The following is a 26,137-nucleotide window of genomic DNA, read 5'->3' as shown; positions in this document are numbered from 1 at the left end:
TTTTTCTATATTTATTCTTATTTCACTATATATTTATCTTATCACTATTAAATGTTTTGATCAATAATTATGGTGCACGTTCTTTCTTTCCTTTTTTTTTCTGTTTTCGCACTTTTTTCACTTTGCTCTGCACAGTTCATGCATTTTTTCTTAATATATGTGCCGCCGTTTTTATTATATTCTATGTTTGCTTCATCATTGCTTTTGTCAAATCATTTCCTACCTGTCTTGTCTCCATAGTAGTCCCCACCTCTGTCATTTTTATTTTTTTCAGTTTTGTCTCTGTAATCTCTGTTGCCTTTCCTGCGGTGTGTGTACAGATGCTCGATCGCGCATGCGTGGTGGGGCCCACATCCGGGAGTGCCGCTTAGCATCTGGTGTTGTCATGGTGATGTTGTCATCATGCGGCGCCGTTACACCTGACGCGTCCTGTGATTTGTGCGTCACCCAGCGGGCGTGTCGAGCGCCGATTTGCATCCATCACAGGTGAGTCTAACTTCATTTCACTACTATAAAAACCCTTAGAGTTTTATTATATGTAGCCTCCTGACAAAGCCGGTCTACAGGGCGAAACGAGCGTCGAGGCGTTCACTCATCCATCCGTTTTTGATCTCCATTATCGCTCCTCACCATGTCCCAGGGTATATGCTGGCCTCCAGTCCTTGCATGATCTCTCTATTGTGTCTAGTTATTTTCAGCCTTATCCTTCTGACCATTTGAGCCTGCATGTCTCCTTGGGACGTTCTGAGTCTATTTCTGTATATTCTAGAAACAGATAAAACAGACACGGCGCCAGATTGTGCAAAATAAAACGATAAAAACCAAGGGGCAAAGGGATGGAAATTTGCTCACCTAGGGTCGTGGACACCGGTTAGGATGTCGTAAGCGTGTGAGAGCTGCTGCCAGGTCCGTGCACAAACAAAGCAAGTTTGTTGTCAAGAGGTAATGTAAATCCAACAGAGAAAAAGGGGACCAAACGGCGCTGCTCAGGAAGGATGTCAGATGAGAGGAGATTGTAAATAAATAATAAATTTATTAGGAGTAAGGTAGGCTACGCGTTTCGACGCCGGACCGGCGTCTTCATCAGGCCAATGCATACAGTGCGATATTTGCTTCTTTATATACATGGAGGAATTGACAAAAGATTGGCTAACAAATTAGTGAAAAAAACCGCCAACATAGGCGGGTCAGAGGTCACACACAGCGTTTTAGAATATGTTTGTAAACATCAGGCAAACGCTGTGTGTGACCTCTGACCCGCCTATGTTGGCGGTTTTTTTCACTAATTTGTTAGCCAATCTTTTGTCAATTCCTCCATGTATATAAAGAAGCAAATATCGCACTGTATGCATTGGCCTGATGAAGACGCCGGTCCGGCGTCGAAACGCGTAGCCTACCTTACTCCTAATAAATTTATTATTTATTTACAATCTCCTCTCATCTGACATCCTTCCTGAGCAGCGCCGTTTGGTCCCCTTTTTCTCTGTTGGATTTACATTATTTCTGTATATTGTCATATTTAGTTGGCAGCAATAGACTTTCATGGTCTATTTCTGTATATTGTCATACTAAGTAAGCAGCACTTTTATCTGACACACATTTGTAGTCAGTTATATTTACCTATATTTATGCATTCACATACCCTTATCATCAGATCATACCATTTGGTTTTCACCATTGCTCGTCTACTTTAGACGTTACCTTTTTTGTATATTGTATGACGTGTTAGTCTTTTTTAACCTGTTGGTTTATGGATTCTTTTTATTATTATGTATTCACGTGTCATTTTCATTAAAGTATTTTTTCTATTTTTCTACATGTTCTTGTTTGTTGGCATTTCTTCTCTTTTCGGTCATATATCACGCTTTGGATGCCTTATGGGTATACACCCCCGGATCTGGTTCATATTTGAATATATGCTTGCTGACAGCCGCATTCTTACTTTATTTTGAACCGCTTTAGATCCATGCTGTGCTTTTCGGTTATATTAAGTAAGCAGCACTGTTTGTGTAATGCCCTATAGTAGCTGGCGTAAATATGCGACTCCCCATAGTTCTTCACGATCAACATGCCGCCTTTTTAATTAGTACGTGCCTCTTAGCGGGCAAAAGTGTAGTTTAACGATCGACTTCCTGTACTTTAATGGCACATTTCTGTTTTGATCACTTTATTTGAATAGTAATATGATCAAAGTGGTTTTTACGGACATTGACGTAATCAGGTTTGATGTAATGTTGTGTGATCATTTCGTTGTTATTGCCTGTAATTTCAACCGTTCGTAATAGGAGTACAAAACTATCCCCGACTCTTTGATGTTCGATTATATCTGTATAGACGTATAGCGTGTAAAAGCCGATTTTATATCGGCAAATTTTGTGCCAATGCTGGCTACATTGGTTTTATTAGGGTATGTGCACACACACTAATTACGTCCGTATTTGACGGACGTATTTCGGCCGCAAGTCCCGGACCGAACACAGTGCAGGGAGCCGGGCTCCTAGCGTCATACTTATGTACGACTCTAGGAGTCCCTGCCTTCCCGTGGAACTACTGTCCCGTACTGAAAACATGATTACAGTACGGGACAGTTGTCCTGCAGCGAGGCAGGGACTCCTAGCATCGTACATAAGTATGATGCTAGGAGCCCGGCTCCCTGCACTGTGTTCGGTCCGGTACTTGCGGCCGAAATACGTCCGTCAATTACGGACGTAATTAGTGTGTGTGCACATACCCTCAGAGTCTAAGCCCAATATGTTCGTCAGTCTATCGCTGAGTATGAATGGATGCAGCCCTGTCACAGTCACTATTCTTTCAATGGCGTCATATGACAATTTTACATCAATAGGCGGATGCTTGTAATTCTCAATCCTCTCGTTGACGCTTTTTACCAGTTCTTTAACAGAATTGTAATATCCTGACTTCACGTTGACTTGCTTAAGTGCACCGCTCGGCAGACCTAAATATATGTAGCCTTCATCTGTTTCAAATGTATTCCAAGTGTGTGAGTACTGTATCTCTGTAAGTCCGACTTCCCAGGGTCCAATTAATGTGACCGGTTTAGAAAGTTTGATTGTGTAATTAGATAACTCATTTTGTGGATATGTACGGTATGATGCATTGCTTGGAAGCGTTATATAAAACGGTGCCGTCTCCATCTTTCTGCGTTTTTAAATACTTGTTAACTGCCGCTTTTCAATCCAACTATTGAATGATGTTGGGTAGCCGTGCCACTTCACGTAATACAGTATAATGTTTCACCTCTGCCGCGCTTTCTTTAAAAAACTTTTTCAATTCTGTACAACCGATCGTGGTTTTCCGGTATTTTTTGTATTTCTTCGGCGTAGAAAGAGCCTTTGAACGGGTCCCCAGAGGCGTCCTTTAACTTGTACAGAGGCTTCAAGCCTTTAGTGTTTACTGCATGCACAGTAAATATTTCATCCGTGAACGTCTGTTCATAGCCTTTGCTGGAAAGATCCTTAAATGTCTAAATCCTGACCTGGTCGTCATCTTTAAACAATGGTTTAACTTTTTTAGCTTTAAAATATTCGCCGTAAATATTCTTCCAAATGTTTCGCGAATTTGCGTTTGTGACTTCCACCGGTCGACAGCTTATTGTCCTGTGCCCTGTGTGGTTATAACTGAACATTAAATCCTGCAGAACATCTATATAACGGAAAGTGTTGTGCGCTGTAAAATAGCGCCACATTTTAGATTTTAATGTCCGGTTAAATCGCTCTACTACGGTGGCTTTAACGTCGTTGTTGGTTAGAAAATGGTGTATATTGTTAATCTGTAGTACTTTTTTTACATTTGTATTCAAAAACTCTTTGCCTCTATCGGTTTGCAATTTTTGGGGCATATGTCCATCAAGTAAAATGGTCTGAAAGGCCCCTGCGACACATGTGCCTGTTTTCACCCAGGCATATTTGGAAAATACATGGATAACTGTGAGAATATATTTTCCGCCTTAGTTGAAGTTGGCAACATCAATCATGGACACGAGATCGGCCTGCCACTGGGCGTCTACCCTCGATACACGAATCATATTTCTTTTAAAATGATGCCTTAATCCCTTATGAAGTGAATAGGCATCTTGAGCCGATAACCAATTTTTGATTCTTAAGCCCTGTGTTTTTTCGCCTCTTGGTATACATTTTTAACCCCTCCAAAACCACCGACATGCTTAGCATCATAATAGATTTGATGTAATAATTCATCATGAGTCGTATTGTCCACCTTTGCCATGCTAATTTTATCTTTAGCAGCTGTCACAGATTTGCTTGTTTGAAATATTGGAGGTTGACCTTTAAGCTTCAATATCCTGACGTCCTGTTTTTATAATGCGTGTGAAGCAACCTGGTGTCTGTAAAAGTTGGCCCCTGACCTTTAAGCTTCAATATCCTGACGGCCTGTTTTTATAATGCGTGTTATCTGTACCAGATGTATGTACATCATCATATGCTGGCTATGGACTGTGTGTGATTGACATTACCCTAATTGTTGACTACGTCAAATGTACATTGCTTCGCAATATAAGCTACGCCTGAACTAAAATTCCATCTGAATCATCTCCTTAATACACTTCTTCATATTATTCTATTTCCACATTACCCATCCTTTACCAAGGAGGCCGAGTGGTTTAAGGCGTTGGACTTCAAAATCCAATCGGCATATAAGCTAGCATGGGTTCGAATCCCACCCCAGGTAATCCATTTAAACATTGTTTTATTTTTTATTTTATTTTTTTACAATAAATTTACCCAGCAATTTTGTGTTTATACAAAAAGAACAAATTGAGCTGTTATTCAAATAATTTGTGAATAACATGTTCAACCCTGGTCATGCCTTGGTTACAGCGAGCACCAATCACAATCGTTATTCAAAATGTAACCCTGTCATGCGTACAGGTATACTTATAGTTTCAAAGAACCGCAGAAAACATGTTCGGATGCGTTCCAGGCATGTCAGGGCATGTTTCTGTTCAATGAACACGCCCACAGCTTGGTACGCACTGATCACATCATGGCTTCAGCGCGCACCAATCACATTCATTCCACGGGAATGAACACGCCCACAATGCCGTATGCACCAATCACATCATGGCTTCAGCGAGCACCAATCACAATCCTTCTACGTGTGCGTCATATGATGCTGTTTCGGAAGGGACGGGGTCACCTACCGAACCCGGAAGGGGGTGTTCGACGTGTCCGGAAGAGGCGGGTAAATATTTCAACTGGAAGGGTGTGGTCTGGGAGGCACCTAATAGCAAAGATCAAATGTTGGGGGCGTGGCCAACATATAGCCGTGCCCTTAAAGGGGCGGATCACCTGTCAAAAATAGTTTTACGAATTATATAGCGCTCTAGCGGACCGGAACCCGAAGGGGTAACGACGGATCAATATTTCAGCCGGAACCGGAAGGGCGTGGTCTGGGGAGGCACCTAATACCAAAGAACAAAGGTTGGAGGCGTGGGTAACATATAGCCCCGCCCTGACCACACCCTAGTTTGATGACTTATATAGCTCTTTACTACTGGCTTTGATGTGTTGTTCTGAAGCGTCCGCACACCGGGACACCATAGAGGGGCATGCCCTCTAAGTAGATTTGAGGCCTGGACAAAGCAGGGAAGGGTGTCGGACCATACATGGCCGGATGCATGCTATCTCAGACGAGATTTTGGCATTCAGGGATGGCCAGTTTTCTGCGGTGGGTGGGCATAGGAAGAGGAACGAACGAGACTGCTGGATTATTACCATAAACGATGAAAAATGTTTGCCAGTTCGTTAATTACGGTGAGAGGAGTTTAGAAGTGAGGATAACGGAAATGAACTTTTTTCAATAGGTGAAATGCTGGTGACAGGTTCCTTTTAAAAACATTGAAATAGACAAATCACCAGGTCCGGATGGTATAAACCTCCGCATTCTGCAGGAATTAAGTACCGTGATAGACAGACCATTATGTCTGATATTTAAGGGTTTTATCATGACTGGGTCTGTTCCACAGGACTGCCGCATAGCAAATGTGGTGCCAATATTAAAAAAAGGGGTCAAAAAGTGGGCCCGGAAACTATAGACTTGTAAGTTTAACCTCCATTGTGGGTAAAATATTTGAGGGTTTTCTAAGAGATGCTATTCTCTAGTATGTCAATGTAAATAAACTGTTTACTCAGAATCAGAATGGGTTTATGAGGGATCGGTCCTGTTAAACCAATCTGATTAGCGTCTATGAGGAGTTAAGTTCTAGACTGGACCTGGGTAAGGCCGTGGATGTGGTTTATCTATACTGGACCTGGGTAAGCCTGTGGATGTGGTGTATCACGACTGGATCTGGCTAATTTTGGGTATGTGCTGTATCTAGATTTTTCAAAGGTGTTTGACACTGTGCCGCATGAAAGGTTTGTATATAAAATGAAAATCCTGGGACTGTGGGTAAACATGTGTAATTGGGTCAACAACTGGTTCAGTGGTAGAAAACAGAGGGTGGCTATTAATGGTACATCCTCAGAGTGGGTTGCAGTTACCAGTGGGGTTCCACAGGGGTCAGTATTGGGTCCAATTCTTTTTAATATGATTATTAATGAGCTTGTAGAGGTTTTACAGACTATAATTTCAGTATTTGCAGATGATACTAAGCTCTGTAAAGGAGGATAATGTAAGGGATTTGGGGAAGCTGGAGGTCTGGACAGAGAAATGGCAAATTAAGTTTAATGTTGACAAATGTAAGGTTATGTGCTTGGGCCGAGTAAACTAATTTTACAATTATGCATTAAATGGTAAAACACTGGGTAAACCTGCTACCTGAAAAGATCTGAGGATATTGGTGGATAGTATATTTACCTTTAGCAACCAGTGCCAGGCAGCTGCTGCCAAGGCAAATAAAATCATGGGATGCATCAAAAGAGACCTAGATGCTCATGATAAGAACATCGTTTTGCCTCTATTCAAATCACAAGTCATACGTTTTAAGACGCACGATAAGCGGCAATGTGCCGAATTGGGGATTTTGGAGGAAGATCTTCATCATGACAGGTTACTTGAGGAGTTATGGGACGAGGGCCTAAGAGACTTGGGCGTGGGGCCCTTTACTGATTTGAGAATGCCCTCAACAAAAGAACCCACCCCTTAACGATAACTCCTTGTTGGATGTGTTTTTGAAAATGGTCACTGACCAACTGAGTAGATTGGAGGCTGATAATTACATGAGTCGTAACCTATCGTGGGAGGAATTTTTGGCCCTTCACAGCCTTGAGAATGATTCTGAATTCATAATTAAACCCTCTGACAAGGGGGGAAACTTGGTTATTATGGACCGTAGTCAATACATAACACTGTGCATGAACATACTAAAGGACAAAGTTTGCTATCATGTCCTGGCTGAGAATCCAACGTATAAGTTTCTGGCTGAGCTTAACCCGTTAGCGACCGCCCCATAGTGTTTTTACATCGGTCACTAACGGGCTTTATTCCGATGCAATAGACTTTTTAAGTCGCTGCATCGGAATAAATAAACAGAGCAGGCAGCTGTCAAATCTCCCTGCTCTCAGCGTGCACCGCATCTGAGTGGTTTTGGAGAGAGGGAGGGAGCTCCCTCTCATCCCACTGACCCCCGGCGATAAGATCGCCGAGTATCTGTGTCTCCGATGGCAGCCGGGGGCCTAATAAAGGGTAGTGAATGCCTGCTAGATCATGCCTCTGGCATGACCTAGCAGATGCCTGTCCGTTTTACACGGACAGGATAATACACTGCAATACAAAAGTATTGCAGTGTATTATAAATGTGATCGGCTAATCGCATAGTGTATGGGACTAGTAAAAAAAAGTTTAAAAAAAGTTTAATAAAAAATGAAAAAAAAAAAAAGAAAAACCCACTTTTCCCCCTTACAAACTTCTTTATTATTAACAAACAAAATAAAGTAATAAAGTTACACATATTTGGTATCGCCGCGTCCGTAACGACCTCGACTATAAACTTATTACATCATTTAACACGCACGGTGAACATCTTAAAAAATAATAAAAAAATCATGCAAAAAATGCTGTTTTCTTTGAATTCAGCCATAAAAAAAGTGATAAAAAGGTGATCAAAAATTCGCATCTACTCCAAAATCGTACCAAATTAAAACTACAAGTCGTCCTGCAAAAAAAAAGCCCTGCTACAATTGCATCGGCGAAAAAAACAAAACGTTACGGCTCTTCAAATATGGAGACACAAAAATAAATAATTTTGAAAAAAAAGTGTTTTCACTCTGTAAAAGAAGTAAAACATACAAAAACTATACAAGTTTGGTATCGTTGCAATTGCAACAACCCACTGAATAAAGTTATTTATATTATAATAATGTTATTTATACCACACGGTAAATGGCGTAAATTTAGGGCGCAAAAAATTGTGGCGAAATGGCTGTTTTTTTTTCTATCCCCCCCCCCAAAAAAAAGTTAATAAAAGTTAATCAATAAATTCTATGTACCCCAAAATAGTGCTATTAAAAATTACACCTTGTCCCGCAAAAAACAAGACCTTATACAGCTATGTCGACGCAAAAATAAAAAGGTTATAGCTCTTAGAATGAGACGATGTAAAAACTTAAAACATGGCTTGGTCATTAAGGTCTAAAATAGGCTGGTCATTAAGGGGTTAAAGAAATTGTGGTTAAGGCGAAGCGTGAGAAGATTATTGATGGTCGTGAACTAGCTATTTTGGTGGGGAAATGTCCTCAGGTGGCTACCTTTTATAGTCTCCCTAAGGTCCACAAGGGACTTTGTCCCCTCAAAGGGAGACAGATTGTCTCGGGCATTGGGAGTTTATCCCAGAATACCAGTATCTATGTTGATAAGATCCTGAGACCCTTTGTGACGGCACTTCCATCGTACGTTAGAGATACAATGGAGGTGCTGAGGAAACTAGAGGGTATTAGATGTGACCCCAATGTTTTTCTTGCTAGTCTCGATGTGGAGGCACTCTATAGCTCCATCCCCCTTTCATTTGGATGTGGAGCCGTTGAATATTTCCTCCAGGATAGAGGAACCCACTTTTATGCACAGAACCAATTTGTACTTAAGTTACTTAGGTTAGTTTTGGAACACAATTTTTTTCTCTTTGACCAAAAGATCTTCCACCAGCTATTGTGGGGGTTTGCAATGGGCAGCCCCTGTGCCCCCACTTATGCTAACCTCTACCTGGGCTGGTGGGAGAGGGAATTTGTGTTCTGTGATAAAATAGATAAATATACCTCCTCTATTATGATGTGGCTTAGTTTTATTGATGACGTGTTCATCCTGTGGTCAGGAACATCTGATGAGTTTAACCCTTTCACGACCAAGGACGAAAATGCACGTCCTGGTCGGCTGCTAGTTCCCGCACCAGGACGTGCATTTTCGTCCGCATTTCAAACTGTCACTCTGTGTAAACACAGAGTGACAGACGCGCGCTGACAGCTGTCCTAGACAGCTGAGACATCAGTCTCGCCGGTCAGCGGACCATCGCCGCTGCTTTCGGCAGTTAACCCCTTAAGTGCGGCGACGGATTGCCGTCGCCGCATTTAAGTGGTTTGAAGCACATCGGCAGCCCCCACGAAGTGATCGTGGGGGCTACCGATGCTTGTCACGGCAATCGGAGGTCAGATAATGACCTCCGGGTTGCCATGTACGGAAGCCTCGGAGGAACAGCCTCCGGCCGTTCCTCCTCTGCTTCCTGTCAGTGTGACAGTCACGCCACAATGACAGTTGGAGTACATTACACTACGTGTGTAGTGTAATGTACTCTAACAGCGATCAAAGCTGCAAGTCTAAGTGTCCCCTAGTGGGACAAGTAAAAAAAAGTAATAAAAAAGTTTTAAAAAAAGTGTAAAAATAAAAGTTATAAGTTATATAAACACAAATTGCTTTTTTTCCTATAAGACTTTTATTATAGAAAAAAAATGAACACGTTAAAAAAGTACACATATTTGGTATCCCCGCGTTCGTAACGACCCCAACTATAAAACTGTAATGTTATTTTCCCCGCACGATGAACACCCCAAAAAAAAATCAATAAAAAACGACTACAGAATCACAATTTTTTTGGTCACGACCGCTCCCTAAATAAAGAATAAAAAGTGATCAAAAAGTCGCATGTTCCCAAAAATAGTACCAATAAAAACTACAACCCGTCCCGCAAAAAACAAGGCCTTACACAGCTTTTTTGACTAAAAAATAAAAAAATTACGGCTCTCAGAATATGGTGATACAGAATTTATTTTTATTTTTTTATAAATAAGTCATTTTATTGTGCAAACGCTAAAAAAAAGGACCAAACCTATATACATCAGGTATCGCCGTAATCGTACCAACCCGCAGAATAAAGTAAAAATGTCATTTATAGCGTACGGTGAGCGCCGCAAAAAGAAAACCTAAAAAACGGTGTCAGAATTCCTGTTTTTTGCTCAGGATTGCAAAAAAATTGAACAAAAAGTGATAAAAAAAAAAAATGGCATGTACCCCAAAATGGTACCAATGAAAACTACAGATTGTCCCGCAACAAATAAGCCCTCACACAGCTCCGGTGGTGAAAAAATAAAAAAGTTCTGGCTTTCAGAATATGGCGATGCAAAATGTTCCAAAAGCGGATAAGATCGGGCGCCATTTATCAGTGTGACACCAGTCACATATCTATGAATTATTATTTATTTACCCCATTATTATACCCTCTTATTATACCCTGATGTACCCCGCACAGATTACATATACCCTGATGTACCCCACACAGATTACATATGCCCCCCACATTATAAACTGAAATACCAGCGAAACCCAAAACAGAAAAACTACCAAGCAAAATCTGCGCTCCAAAAGAAAAATGGCGCTCCCTCCCTTCTGAGGTCTGCAGCATGCCCAAGCAGCAGTTTGCGCCCACACATATGGCGTCGCCATACCCGAGAGAACCCGCTTAACGTTTTATGAGGTATTTGTCTTCTGTGGCACACACTGGGCACAACATATTATGCACTAAAATGGCATATCGGTGGAAAATTGCAATTTTCACTTTGAACCATCCGCTGTGCACTAACCCCTTTGCGCACTATGACTTAATTGCCCGTCATGGTGCGGCGGTTGATGTATGGAGCCGACTCACGTTCTGAGCCCGCTCCATACGCTGCGGGTGTCGGCTGTGTATTACAGCAGGCCCCATCGGTACTAACGGACAGGTACAGCGATCGCGCTGTTACAGAAGCCTGTAAGAACAATATACTGCAATACATTGTACCAGTGATCCAATGATCGCTGGATCAAGTCCCCTAAGGGGATTAATAAAATGTGTAGAAGAATTATAGTTATTAGTAGTGAGAATTTTTTTTTTTAAAGTTAAAAAAACAAAACACCTTTTCGCATTTTTCTTCTAAAGTAAAGTAAAAAAATGAACAAAATTGGTATCGCTACGTCCGTAAAAGTCCGAACTATTACAATATACCATTATTTAATTTGCACAGTGCACACCGTAAAAAAAAAATGTAATAATTGAAAGCGCCAAAATCGCAGTTTTTTTTTTTTGTCACCTTCGCTCTAAAAAAAAAATGTAATACAACTTTTGAATCACTTTTTATGTACCAAAAAATGGTACCAATAAGAACTGCACCTCCTCCCACAAGAAATAAGCCCTCACACTGCTCTATTGATGGAAAAATAAAAAAGTTATGGCTCTTGGAAAGCGGGGAGGGGAAATCTAAAATAAGAAAGCAAAAACTGGATCAGTCCTGAAAGGGTTAATTCATTTCTAATGAAAAAACGTATGACCACATGTGGGGTATTTCCGTACTCGGGAGAAATTGCTTTATAAAAAATGGTTGTTTTTTTCCTTCTTTATCCCTTGTGAAAATGAGAAAATGCAACATTTTAGTGGAAAAAATTTTGATATTAATTTTCGCTCCCTAATTCTAATAAACTCTGCAAAAGACCCGTGGGGTGTAAATGCTCACTATACCCCTAGAAAAATTCCTTGAAGGTTTTTCCAAAATGGGGTCACTTTTGGTGGGTTTCCACTGTTTTGGTCCCTCCAGTGCATTGCAAATGCGACATGGCACCGAAAACCATTCCAGCAAAATCATAAATCCAAATGGCGCTCCTTCCCTTCTGAGCCCTGCTGTGGGTCCAAACAGCAGTTTATTACCACATATAGGGTATTGTCGTAATCGGGAGACATTGCTTTACAAATGTTGGGGTGCATTTTCTTCGTTATTCCTTGTAAATAATAAAAATTTCTATGTTGTTTCAGAAAAAAAGTACATTTTAATTTTTACAGACTAATTCCAATATATTTAGCGAAAAACCTGTGTGGTCAAAATGCTAACTGTACCCCTAGATAAATACCTTAAGGGGTCTAGTTTTCGAAATGGGGTAGTTTATGGGCAGTTTCTATCGTCCTGAAAGCCTCCGGGTGCTCCCTTCCTTTGGGGCCCTGCCGTGTGTCCAAACAACGCATTAGGGCCACAATGTGGGTATTTTTGAAAACAGGAGAAACAGGGTGATATATTTTGGGGTGTGTTTCTTCATTCTCATGGTCGCTTTACACAGAAATCTGTCTTCAAAGTGATACTTTTATGAAAAAAGTGTTTTGTTTTTTTTTTTCACCTGCTATGCATTAAATTTAGCAAAAAACTGTGGGGTCAAAGTACGCACTACACCCCTAGATAAATACCTTAAGGGGTCTAGAAAATAAAGTACAACATGTGACGAAAAAACAATGTCAGAATTACTTGGATATTCAAAACTTTCACAGAGTTATTCTCTGATAAAGTCAGACATACCAGATTTGACAAATCTGGCTTGGTCATTAAGGTACAAACATGCCCGGTCATTAAGGAGTTAAGGAGTTCGTTTCCATTCTGAATATCAATAACCTTGGTCTCTTTTTTACATCTGAGATTCAGGAGAGTATTACATTCCTTGACATCAGGATAGGCAAGACTGATCTTGGTTATATACAGATAGAAATGTTCAGAAAAAGCACCATCACGAATAATTTTCTCAGGTGGGATAGCTGGCACCCTATACCCCTTAAAAGAGGTATACCTAAGGGGCAGTATATGAGGGCAAGACAAAACTGTACAACAATATCGGATTTCAAGACTTCAGCAGGAGGTTTGAAAAATAGGTTTGAACGGAAAGGCTATCCTAGAGGTGTACTAGTGGTGCCCCCTAGGGGCAAATAGAGAATCCCTCCTCAATCCCAAAATTCACCCAGAGAAGGATGAAATTATCAGAGTCATAGGGACCTATGACTCTGCTCATCAGGATGTCAGGAGAATACCTCCTTCCTACTGGGATATCCTGAAAGCAGATCCAGATGTGGGTAGTCTTGTTGGCGAGAGGCCCCAGATCACTTTTAAAAGAGGTCAAAACATCGAAGATAGACTAGTACACAGTCATCTTGACATGGGTAAAACTACAACCTGGCTATCATCAATCCTGAAGGGAACTTTTCGTTGTGGCCGATGTAAAGCTTGTAGCTCTATTTGGAACACCAAAACCTTTACGAGCAAAAGCACAGGGGAACATTTGATACAAGAACTTATATATAATGTTTGACTAAGTGGGTGGTATACCTACTAACCTGTATTTGTGGAAGACAATATGTTGGAAAGACCAAGAGGGAATTTAGGCGAAGGGTGAGGGATCATATCTGTGACATTGCTAGGAGAGAAGATACATCAGTATCTCGACACGTGTGGGAACATCATTCAGGAGATCATACTGTCCTCAAATTTCAGGGGATGGAACATGTTCGGCCATCCGCAAGAGGTGGGGACTGGGATAGGAGGATCCTGCAGAAAGAGACCCAGTGTATCTTCAGGATGCAAACCATCAAACCACTGGGGCTCAATGAACAGATATCCTTCCTCCCATTTATCTAATTTGGACATCAGTTTATAACTACAAAATGATATACGTATCACTGTTCCCCCTTCTTAGCATGTTTAGTTTACCATTGTTTTATCATCTACCTACTTTGCCTATCATTTAGGTCTTTATTTCAGCGATATTTTCAGTTTTTGGAGCATGTACAAATTGAGTGGCCTCATTCTATTTTGCGGACTTATCTATTAGAGGCAGCTTCACACTGCACATATTTGTATTAATACGTATTTAATTGGTTAGGTTCAAGTGCTGTGTGGTCTTACCTTATTTAGTCCATCATTTCGCAGTTTGATTGGCTCCTTTGCTTTATGCATCCCTTTCTACTTTAATGGTCCAGCGATGTATGATGCAGCCGCCTGTAGCTCCCCTAGTGACTACCTGATGCTTGATGCATCCATCTCATTGGACGCGACGTTACTAAGGGGGCCGCTCCAGCTGGTGGGCGTCAGTGTGACGTGTTACACACCGGTTGGTCGAGGCTCCGATGATGTGTATCATGTAGGCGGGGCTAAGCCTTATAAGGCTCGCGAGTTTCCCTGGCGCGCTACTAGACCAGCCATCAGTGTGTAGTGCACGCCGGATAATACAAAAAACAAACCGCATAATATGTGCGGACTGGCAGTGAGAATATACGCATAGCAATTTATACCCGAGGACGCTCCCCTGTATCACAGGGACGCAGAAATGCGTAGGGAAAGAAAATGTGCACCTTTTTGGCAAACAGACCAATGTTATAAGTGTGAAGGTTTTTTGTTTTGGAGTGTCATAGCGATACATGCGGTTACCAGTGTATCTGAGAAATGCTAAAAAAAGACCTTTTATACGTGTATCGCTCTGGCAAACAGACCAGTAGTTTGGTTTACTACTCCTGTGCAGTGTTGTATCGGCATTTGAGTTTAGTGAACTGTGAATAATCATGTCAGGCACTCCACAAAGGACATATGATCTGTGCTGCCAACGCCTGTACTCAGATTCTTTGGCTTTAGTGCCCTTTTCTTTTAGGATACCATTAATAAAATAATTTTTAAACGTTTAGACAGGCAGTAAAATATTTATCAATAAATTTAAACATATACCCATTACACTATTTTTGTAATTTAAAGTCATACGACTCGTGGAATATTGTATACAGTTTTAGGCACCTGTGTAGAAGGACATGGCGGAACTAGAACGGGTGCAAAGGAGGGAAACCAAGGTAATTAGGGGAATGGGCGGATTGCAGTACCAAGAAAGGTTATCAAACTTGGGGCTATTCAGTTTAGTAAATAAGACGTCTTAGGGGTGATCTAATTACAATGTACAGATATATCATTGGACAGTGCAGAGATCTTTCTATATTTCAATGTTTTTATTTAATTTTTCATAAACAGGGGAAGGCAGGTACATACAGGTTATAACAAATTCAGACACAGAGGAATTACACAGTTCAAGTGTTGCATAAGAAATTCCATCTCAAATTTGACCTTTTTATAACTATAAATTACATCATTTATAAGGTATAAAGTTGGGTCATTTTCCGGGTTACCTATTCACAAGAAGGAAAAAGTTAAACTGACCTAAATAAACCTGCATAAGGGGGAAGGGAATGTGGGAGGGGATGTTATTCTGGGGTTATACTTTCACAGATTTACTCGGTGGGGAGATAAAAGATAATAAGGGGAGTTAAACAGAACAACAACAGTGAACAATCTCTCTTCATTTCTCGATGAACATCTGACATGTCTCATAAGAGACCCATATGTTCCTCAGTCGATCATGGCTCACAAGGCCTCCATCTAATCCATTTTTATCAGAAAATAAAACTTTTTCAAAATATAATTTAAATGGCGGGGATGTCGGGCGTGTCCAAGATAATTTTTATGGCTTCAGTGGCAGGCCTGAAAACTAACTTCCTGCTCCCCAAAGTGCATGACATATTTTCCACATTGTGGTCGAATATGGCCCAAATAGGGTTGAATGGGACATAGTTGAACAAATGAGTGGTAATGAAGTGTACTTTTGTCCAGAAGGACTGAATCCTTGGACAATTCCAAAGACAATGATATATATACACGCTGAATCTTCTTGCCACCTAAAACACTTATCAGTGGAAATACAGTCATTTTGAAGCCCCGAACTGGAGATATATATGCCCTATGGTAGATCTGCAGTAATCTCAGTGTATCTACTTGAGGGAAGGTATCGGATGCTATGTTCAAGAGCAAGGAGTAGGGTCTGTGTTGTGAGTTGTGGTATGTCCCTCAACCACCTGGTCAGAGCGACCGGAGATTCCTGATAATCCAAGGGACTATGTATGAATTTATAATATCTGGAGGTGTGGCCCCTGCCCACAGGGGGAAGAGCCAATATTGAACGAAAGCCTGTGTTCCATTCCAAGGGAGGGAGATGTGAAAGTAAGTGCATGACAGAACTACGTGCTTGTAGATAAACAGAGATCTTTCTAATTATATTTTTAAATCTGGGCCTGTAACAAGGACAAGGTGGCATTATCTACGTCTAGAGGACATAAGGTTTCACCATCATCACAAACGGGGATTCTTTACTGTCAGAGCAGTGAGACTATTGAACTCTCTGCCACAGGATGTTGTTGTAGTTGATTTTTTTTTTAACAAGTTCTAGGAGGGCCTGGATGCCTTTCTTGAAAAATTTAATATTACAAGTTATGAGTACTAGATTCTGGAGATGGGACGTTGATCCAGAGATTTATTCTGATTGCCATATTTGGAGTCAGGGAGGAATTTCCCCCCGAAATGAGGCAACTGGCATCAACCTTCCCCTGGATCAACATGGTAGGATTATAGGTTAGAGAAGGCAGAGTTACTAAATGGCTTCTTTAGCTCTGTATATACAGGGTGGGCCATTTATATGGATACACCTAAATAAAATGGGAATGGTTGGTGATATTAACTTCCTGTTTGTGGCACATTAGTATATGGGAGGGGGGAAATTTTTCAAGCTGGGTGTTGACCATGGCGGCCATTTTGAAGTTGGCCATTTTGTATCCAACTTTAGTTTTTTCAATGGGAAGAGGGTCATGTGACACATCAAACTTATCGAGAATTTCACAAGAAAAACAATGGTGTACTTGGTTTTAACGTTACTTTATTCTTTCATGAGTTATTTATGGTGCACCACCACATTATGGGTGTCAGGTCCGAGCATTCCTAGATGAACAGTTTCCTGGAAAGTGGATTGGTCGTCGTGGGCCAGTTGAATGGCCCCCTAGGTCTCCCGATCTGACCCCCTTAGACTTTTATCTTTGGGGTCATCTGAAGGCAATTGTCTATGCTGTGAAGATACGAGATGTGCAGCAACTGAAACTACGGATACTGGAAGCCTGTGCTAGCATTTCTTCTGTGGTGTTGCTATCAGTGTGTGAAGAGTGGGAGAAGAGGGTTGCATTGACAATCCAACACAATGGGCAGCACTTTGAACACATTTTATAAGTGGTCAGAAACTTGTAAATAACTCATGAAAGAATAAAGTAACGTTAAAACCAAGCACACCATTGTTTTTCTTGTGAAATTCTCAATAAGTTTGATGTGTCACATGACCCTCTTCCCATTGAAAAAACTAAAGTTGGATACAAAATGGCCGACTTCAAAATGGCCACCATGGTCAACACCCAGCTTGAAAAGTTTCCCCCCTCCCATATACTAATGTGCCACAAACAGGAAGTTAATAATCACCAACCATTCCCATTTTATTTAGGTGTATCCATATAAATGACCCACCCTGTACAACAAAAGAAAGAGCAGTTGATGTACTGTCGGTGCCATCTGTACTGCCGGTGCCAGTGTTGTTAATACATCAGTTGATATACTGAATTGGCTGAACGTAGATATGGTCCAAGCTGAATGAAAGAAAATGTACACAAGGCCCCGGGATCAGATGGGTTACACCCTAGAGTTCTTAAAGAGCTTAGTTCAGTTATTTCTGTCCCCCTCTTCATAATATTTAAGATTCTCTAGTGACTGGTATAGTGTCATGAGACTGGCGCAGGGCAAATATGGTGCCTATTTTCAAAAAGGGCTCTAGGTTCTTCCCTGGGTAATTATAGACCAGTAAGCATAACATCCATCATGGGGAAAATGTTTGAGGGGCTATTTAGGAACTATATACAGGATGATGTGACAAAAAAAATAGTATAAGTGACAGCCAGCACGGTTTTACTAAGGACAGAAGTTGTCAAACCAACCTGATCTGTTTTTATGAAGAGGTGAGACAGAGGGGCTGCTGTGGATATAGTGTTTTTGAACTTTGCAAAGGCATTTGACACTGTCCCCCATAGACGTCTAATGGGTAAATTAAGGACTATAGGTTTAGAAAGTAGAGTTTGGAATTGGATTGAGAATTGGCTCAAGGACCGTATCCAGAGAGTTGTGGTCAATGATTCCTACTCTGAATGGCCCGGGTTATAAGTTTTGTACCCCAGGGTTCCGTGCTGGGACCACTATTATTCAACTTATTTATTAATGATATGGAGGATGGAATTAATAGCACTATTTCTATTTTTGCAGATGACACCAAGCTATGTAGTATTGTTCAGTCTATGGAAGATGTTTGTAAATTACAAGCGGATTTAAACACACTAAGTGTTTGGGTGTCCACTTGGCAAATTAAGTTTAATGTAGATAAATGTAAAGTTATGCATCTGGGTATCAACAACCTGCATGCGTCATATGTCCTACGGGGAGCTACACTGGGGAAGTCACTTTTTGAGAAGGATCTGGGTGTACTTGTAGATCATAAACTAAATAACAGCATGCAATGTCTGCTTCTAAGGCCAGCAAGATATTGTCATGTATTAAAAGAGGCATGGACTCGCGGGACATGGATGTGATATTACCATTTTACAGAGCATTAGTGCGGCCTCATCTAGAATATGAAGTTCAGTTCTGGGCTGCAGTTCATAGAAAGGATGCCCTGGAGTTGGAAAAAATACAAAGAAGAGCAACGAAGCTAATAAGGAGCATGGAGAATCTAAGTTATGAGGAAAGATTAAAATAATTAAAACCCATTTAGCCTTGAAAAAACACGATTAAGGGGGGACATGATTAACTTATATAAATGTATTAATGGCACAAAAAAAAAATATGGTGAAATCATGTTCCAAGTAAAACCCCCTCAAAAAACAAGGGGGACCATTCATAGTAGAAAAACAAGGGGGCACTCCCTCCGTCTGGAGAAAAAAAGGTTCAATCTGCAGAGGCGACAAGCCTTCTTTAGTGTGAGAACTGTGAATCTATGAAATAGCTGCCCGCAGGAGCTTGTCACAGTAGCTACAGTAGATGGCTTTAAAAAAAAAAGGCTTAGATCATTTCCTAGAACAAAAAAATATCAGCTCCTATGTGTAGAAATTTTCCCCTTCCCTTGGTTGAACTTGCTGGACATGTCTTTTTTCAACCATACTATGTAACATACAGAACATCAAAATAGCTTCTACCCTGTGTGACTTCTCTGATGAGCACGAAGTTTGCTTTTAGTAGTATAACATTTCCCACATTCTGAACATGAATATGGCTTCTCTCCTGTGTGGATTCTCTTATGTATAACAAGAAGTGATTTATAGGTAAAAAATTTCCCACATTCTGAACATGGATACAACTTCTCTCCTGTGTGAATTCTCTGATGTATAACAAGATATGATTTTTGTGTAAAACATTTCCCACATTCTAAACATGAATATGGCTTTTCTCCTGTGTGACTTCTCTCATGTATAACAAGATATGATTTTTGTGTAAAACATTTCCCACATTCTGAACATGAATACGGCTTCTCACCTGTGTGACTTCTCTCATGTCGAACAAGATTTGATTTATGTGGAAAACATTTCCCACATTCTGAACATGAATACGGCTTCTCTCCTGTGTGACTTCTCTTATGCTTAGCAATACTTGATTGCCCTGTAAAACATTTCCCACATTCTGAACATGAATATGGCTTCTCTCCTGTGTGAGTTCTCGCATGTATAACAAGATATGATTTTTGTGCAAAACATTTTCCACATTCTGAACATGAATACAGCTTCTCTCCTGTATGAATTCTCTTATGATTAGCAATACTTGATTTCTCTGTAAAACATTTCCCACATTCTGAACATGAATACGGCTTCTCTCCTGTGTGAATTCTCTCATGTCTAACAAGATATGATTTGTAGGCAAAGCATTTCCCACATTCTGGACATGAATACGGCTTCTCCCTTTTGTGAATTCTTCTGCTTGTAAATAGACCTGAGATTTTTTTGAGCCGTTTACCACATTGAAACCTTTCATCTCCTTTCTGAGCTGTAGTTGTGGTAACTATCTGTGATTTGTCAGGAGTAGTTTCCTCATTATTAGTGGAATTATAGGATAGTTCTCTACTGTGATGTCCTGGTTGTACATGAAGGGTAATGAGGTTTTCTCCTGAAGACTGCTGCATGAGATCTTCATCTTCTACTTTAAAATTTATCGATACCATGAAGTTTCCCTCAGACTTCTTAGTGGGATTTTCTGTTAGGATTAAAAATGTATATTGTGATTTTGTTTCAAAACACAAAACTTGAAAAATGTAGAACATTCATATTAATCTGGAAACACACATGCCGTGTTTTGAGCTAATTCCAGAAGTGGATCAAGCAGGAAGACGTTTAAGCCATGACTTTTAAATCCACACAAAAATTTAGCTCAAAAACCTGCCTCAAAAATGTGTGTGATTTTAGTCTTAAAAAGCTTTGTATAAACAATTTAAAATATATTCATGACAAGCATCTCTGACAATGAAGCCTGTCCTCTGCCAACACATTTGGCCCTTCAATACTCATTAGACATACAACATCTTCACTTAAAGAGGCTCTGTCACCAGATTTTGCAACCCCTATCTGCTATTGCAGCAGATAGGCGCTGCAATGTAGATTACAGTAACGTTTTTATTTTTAAAAAACGAGCATTTTTGGCCAAGTTATGACCATTTTTGTAATTATGCAAATGAGGCTTGCAAAAGTCCAAGTGGGTGTGTTTAAAAGTAAAAGTCCAAGTGTAGCCTCTGGTGCCGATGTGGCCGTCACGATGCAGGACCTGTGAGTGACGTCACAGATCTGCACTGTCACAAGCTGGGCGTTCTGAAGAGAAGAGGATGTTACTTCTCTTCACAGCGCCCAGCTAGTAAAAGTATTAAAAACGCCCCGATGTACGCACATAATACACACCCACTTGGACTTTTACTTTTAAACACACCCACTTGGACTTTTGCAAGCCTCATTTGCATAACTACAAAAATGGTCATAACTTGGCCAAAAATGCTCGTTTTTTTAAAATAAAAACGTTACTGTAATCTACATTGCAGCGCCTATCTGCTGCAATAGCAGATAGGGGTTGCAAAATCTGGTGACAGAGCCTCTTTAACTCAAAAGTTATTGACAATCTAATCTTGGCCACAGTTTACATTTAACAAGATAATGTGTCATGACACAAAGCACACATCTCAGGCTGAATTCATGGATATGACAATGAGGTCTGTATTTCCTAATGGCTGAACAGTAAGCAGATCTCAATTTTATAGAACATCTTTGGGATGTAGTGGAATAGACAGTGTGAAGTAATCAATCAGAATCTGTAATAGAGGTTTCCAGTACATTGTTGTATCATTCCACTAAGAATTCAGGCTGTGAATGCACTCAAAACTCCAGTGGGAGAGGACGTGCTTCCCGAGCTCCGCTGGTGGCACACTTTATCCACCTCCATCCGCTCTCCCAGAGCACATCATCCACCTGGCCGCTGTCCTGTTGCACTCCCGCTGTGTTTGGGACCTTCGTTGCCCAAATCGGACAAATTTTTATTTTCGGGCCTAGTAGTGGGAGCGGATACCCGGCCTAAATTTCTGACGGAAGCTGGTCACTTCCGGTCTGACCACTACAGCGGAGGACCGCGGTTACACGGCCAGGGCCCTGCATCAAGGCCTCAGTGCTGCCCTGACAGCCTAGTACTACGTAGGGACAGGAAAGAGTGGACCCTCTGCGGAGTAGAAGCTTCTGGGGATGCAGCCGCCATTTTGCGCACAGGAGTGGTGAGTGACTTTAGCAGCTTGCTGCCACCGACACTGTGGGTATGCTACGACCTACCTGTTGTCCCTCCCTACACCGCACAGATGTAACCTGGATATGATGGGACACGTGGAGGATCTTACCCCTTGCATATAATTCTCTAATGTATATATGACTGTGCAATGATCAGAGGCGATTCTCTGTTCTTACACCATCCTGCTGCTAAGGGGACTCACATAATGGCTTCCTCCAAGCAATCCAAATTTATGGTTAAGTTGGACAAGTCCACTGGTCCTGCATCTGAGCCCCGCACACCGTGATCTTCTGAGGCTTCCGCCTCTCCTTCCACTACTGTCAACTCGCCTCCTGAGCCGTCCATGTTAGACGTGCTGAAGGCTATCACGGAATCTCATACGGCTTTAACTGAGAAAATTGATGCCCTTTAAACGGACTTTGGTCTTCTCAGAGCTGATGTGCATGCACTGCGTGAAAGAGCTACGGAGTCTGAGAAGCGTATTTCTGACTTGGAGGATGTAGTGACTCCGCCGAGGTCATCGGTCGACACTCTAGAAACACAATAGTCTCCATGGCGGGCTAAAATTAATGATATGGATAACCACTTGCTTAGAGGTAGCATCCACTTCATTGACCTGGCTGAAGACATGGAAAAACCTGAACCTGCTGTGTTTTTGGAACATTGGCTCAAACCAACTTTTGGGGATACTGCTTTTTCTCCTATGTTCTGTGTGGAACGTGCGCATCAGATCACGACTAGAGCTCCTCCACCAAAGGCACCACCGCGTACTTTTATTGCTATGTTTCTGAATTTCAAAGACAGAGATAAATTGCTGGAACTTGCAAGGAAACAAGGGCCTTTGAAACATATCAACTAAGATTTGAGTCTTTCCAGACTATTCGTTGAAGGTAGAAAAACAGAGGCAGAAGTTTACGGGAGGCCAAGCAATATTTGAGGGAGAAACAAATAGTCTATTCTATGCTATACTCACGCAAAACTCAGATTGGTGCACAATGGCTCCTGGACAACCTGGAAGACGTATCTGCCTGGTTAGAACGCAATGGACTTTAATGGACTCTGGTTTCTACACTCCTGTAGTTTTGTATCTCCTCATGTGACAGAGACATACCACAGGGGGAAACTGTTCTGCAACGTGGAACATATTCTTAATTTTGCTCCTTGACTGAGTTCTCGGTTCTCCTCACCAAAGATTTCAGGTCTGATGGGTACTGAGAGATGCGCCAAATTATCAATCTACATCAGTTACTCTAACTATTGGGCTCCTATCTTTACATAATTTCATATGCTGTAAGGAACTATAATAAAAGGGAGACTGTTTTACACCATGGAACATGTTCTCCACTTTACTCTTCGGGTGAAGATTTGAAGTTTCCTCGATGATATCTTCAGTGATGATGGATGTCAGGTCATCTACCAGGACTTGGATATATTGCCGTAATACTTCTGTCTTCCAAGCTGTAGTTCTCTCGTGTCTATTGATTTTATGTGAAAATACTTGCTGTTTTCTAGGGGAAGGGGGTTGCCCCTATGTTTAAAAGACCCCTTTGCTAACCATTTCAACATACCTTGTAGTTTAGTTTCTGTTTTCTGCTACTTGCTGCAATTGGGAATGAAACCCGTCTCAAATTCGGGGGAATGGGTAGGGTGGGTTGGATTTAAATGTTTTTGTCTTTCATACTTGTCTGCTTGTAGTTATGTAATTGCTCAGAATATGTGGACTGGTGATTTGATCTATTAGAGTGCTGCTGTTGGAGATTTCCATAGGGGACACAAATTCAATATTCAACCCCAGTGTGCTGCGGCTTTCCAGATTTATATTGCCCTCAGTAATACTCATGGAAAAGCTACGCCATCTTAAAATTATCTCCTGGAACGTGAGAGGATTAAATTACAAATTCAAACTTGCTCTAGTGTTTAATTTCCTCTCTACGTACAATCCACAGGTCGTTCTTTTACAAGAGACCCATTTACATGCTTCCAAGCTGCAAGCGCTTACACGGCCTTGGGTCAGGCATGGTTATCACGTCTCCTACTCCAGTTACTCCTGTAGGGTCTCTCTGCTGGTTCACAAATCTCTGTAATGTGATGTCACGAATGTAAGGAAAGATCCACAGGGAAGTTCATTGTGTTATTCTGCCAAATCCATTTTACAGCTTATTATAGTGAATATCTATAATCCTCCTCCGGCCCCCTATCCAACTAGTCACTGATATAATGACGTTGGTAACGGAGCTTGGACCTGTTCCTCTTCTGCTCCTGTGGGATTTTAATCTCTTGCTGTGTTCTGGCCCAGATAAACTGGGAGGGAGTCCCTGGTTCCCTTTTAACGGATTAGGCTGCCATGTATCATCTACGGGAAATTTGGCGAGCTAGTTATCCTAACTCTGTAGCTTATACATGCCACTCACCAGCCTATAGATCATTCTCCCGAATTGACTTGGCATTTGGTAATGCTGCCTCGTTGGCATATGAAGTGGATGCGCAATACCTCGCTTTAGCGCTCCTGTGCTGAGATTATGACTACATTGGAAAAATAAATTGTAGGGTTCTGGAGTACTAATCTGGGTTCAGCAGATAGCAATCTGGTATGGGATGCCTTCAGGGCATATATTAGAGGGGTAGTCATACGGGCAATATCCTTGTACAGGAAGGGGCTATCAGCAGCGTATAGCTTTGGAAGCGGAGTTGGCTGTGGCAGCGGAAGAGTATCTTAGGACTGGGGAGTCTTCAGCCTTTGCTGCCTTCTCCGCGAAACAACGAGAATATAGTCTTATGTTAACTGAACTAACTAAGAAAAAAAACGTTATATTCTTGGCAGAGGGTTTTTGAGCATGGAGACGAGAATGGTCTTTCACTGGCCTACCTGGCTAGAGCAGACACTACCCCAAACCCTATTTTGGAAATAACCTCCTGTACTGGTATGTATGTTAGTGACCCCATGGCCATTAATGAAGTATTTGCTCAATTTTATTCTGACTTATAAGTTTTCTACTACCCCTTCTGATCTAGAGCCATACTTTGATAATATTGGGTTCTCTACCCTGGATAGAGAGCACGTCGGTATTCTCAAAGCCGATTTGACTATAGAGGAAATTACGTTGGCTATTGGCTCCTTTCCGAACCGGAAAACCCTGGGACTGGATGGCCTGAATGGTATAAACTACATGTTGAATTGCCCCTCATTTGCATAAACTTTTTCAATCCTTTGATGGGGGAGATACCCTCCCTCCCTCTATGAGAGTGGCTCTTGTAGTACTGTTCCCCCAAACCCCCTAAAGATCTGAAAGAGTGTGGCTCCTATCGGTTTATCTCGCTCCTTAATTGAGACATTAAACTATTGGCCAAAATTTTAGCGATGAGTCTGCAAAAAAATCATTCCTCATATTATCCATCAGACAAAGTCTGGTTTTATGCCCGGGAAGGCCACTGATGTTAACCTCCGAAGGCTCTTAACCAACATGTCCTCTGCTGTGGGCTTGGGAGGATCCAGAATTGTTGCGCCTCTAGACCTTGAAAAGGCGTTTGACTCAGTAGAATGGTCTTATGTGTGGTCTGTACTTGGATGAATCTGGGTCCAAACCCAAACTTACCAATAGATTCAGCTATTATACTATCAACCTATAGCCAGTATTAAGACCAATTGTCACATCTCCCCCTTATGCTTCTATTCCTTAAAGGAACAGTGTCACCAAATATTTTTTTTTTATATCAGTTTTATGTTAGGGTTTTATTAAAAACGTTTATATTTATTTGTGTGTTTGTGTGTTACTTTTTTCTATTTTTACACTTTTTCTTCCCTATGGGGGCTGCCATTTTTTTTTCCATTTCTGTATGTGTCGATTAACGACACATACAGACATGGAATACGGCAGCTCCAGTCCCATAGGGACTGCGAACGGGGCTCGTTCCATCCACTATGGTGTACGCCGTGTGTGTGTGGGAACGGCGCATGCGCCACTCCCACACAGTCCAATTTGAAATGCGCGCCGTCCGGCGCCATTTTCCTGTGGACCGGAAGTCGCGGCCGGACAGTAAGATTACTACTTCCGGTCGCGGCTTCCGGACTTGTGCACATGGAGCAGCGGCAGCAGACGGAGCGGACGGCCTGGAGGGAGCGGCGGCTGGAGCAGGTAAGTGATTTCTATGTATGTTCGTGTTTCAGTGTGTGTTTACTAGTGCATGTAAAC

The 26,137-nt window shown here is 41.4% G+C and overlaps 1 protein-coding gene across 1 annotated transcript in view; it reads right to left on the bottom strand.

Annotated features, from left to right (window-relative positions):
* LOC142701302 (uncharacterized) overlaps positions 1-26,137 on the bottom strand; it is a gene marked incomplete at its 5' end in the record, with an annotated part of 92,466 nt that overhangs the window by 39,315 nt on the left and 27,014 nt on the right. Inside the window, 2 exons of the mRNA XM_075848136.1 lie at positions 2,518-2,521; positions 19,337-20,384. Coding sequence (XP_075704251.1) covers positions 2,518-2,521; positions 19,337-20,384 — 1,052 coding nt within the window. The remainder of the gene's footprint in view (positions 1-2,517; positions 2,522-19,336; positions 20,385-26,137) is intronic.

Source organism: Rhinoderma darwinii, chromosome 1 (genome assembly GCF_050947455.1).
Source record: "Rhinoderma darwinii isolate aRhiDar2 chromosome 1, aRhiDar2.hap1, whole genome shotgun sequence".
In the NCBI taxonomy this organism is placed as follows: Eukaryota; Metazoa; Chordata; class Amphibia; order Anura; family Rhinodermatidae; genus Rhinoderma; species Rhinoderma darwinii.
This window is presented reverse-complemented; position numbering and strand designations above follow the sequence as displayed.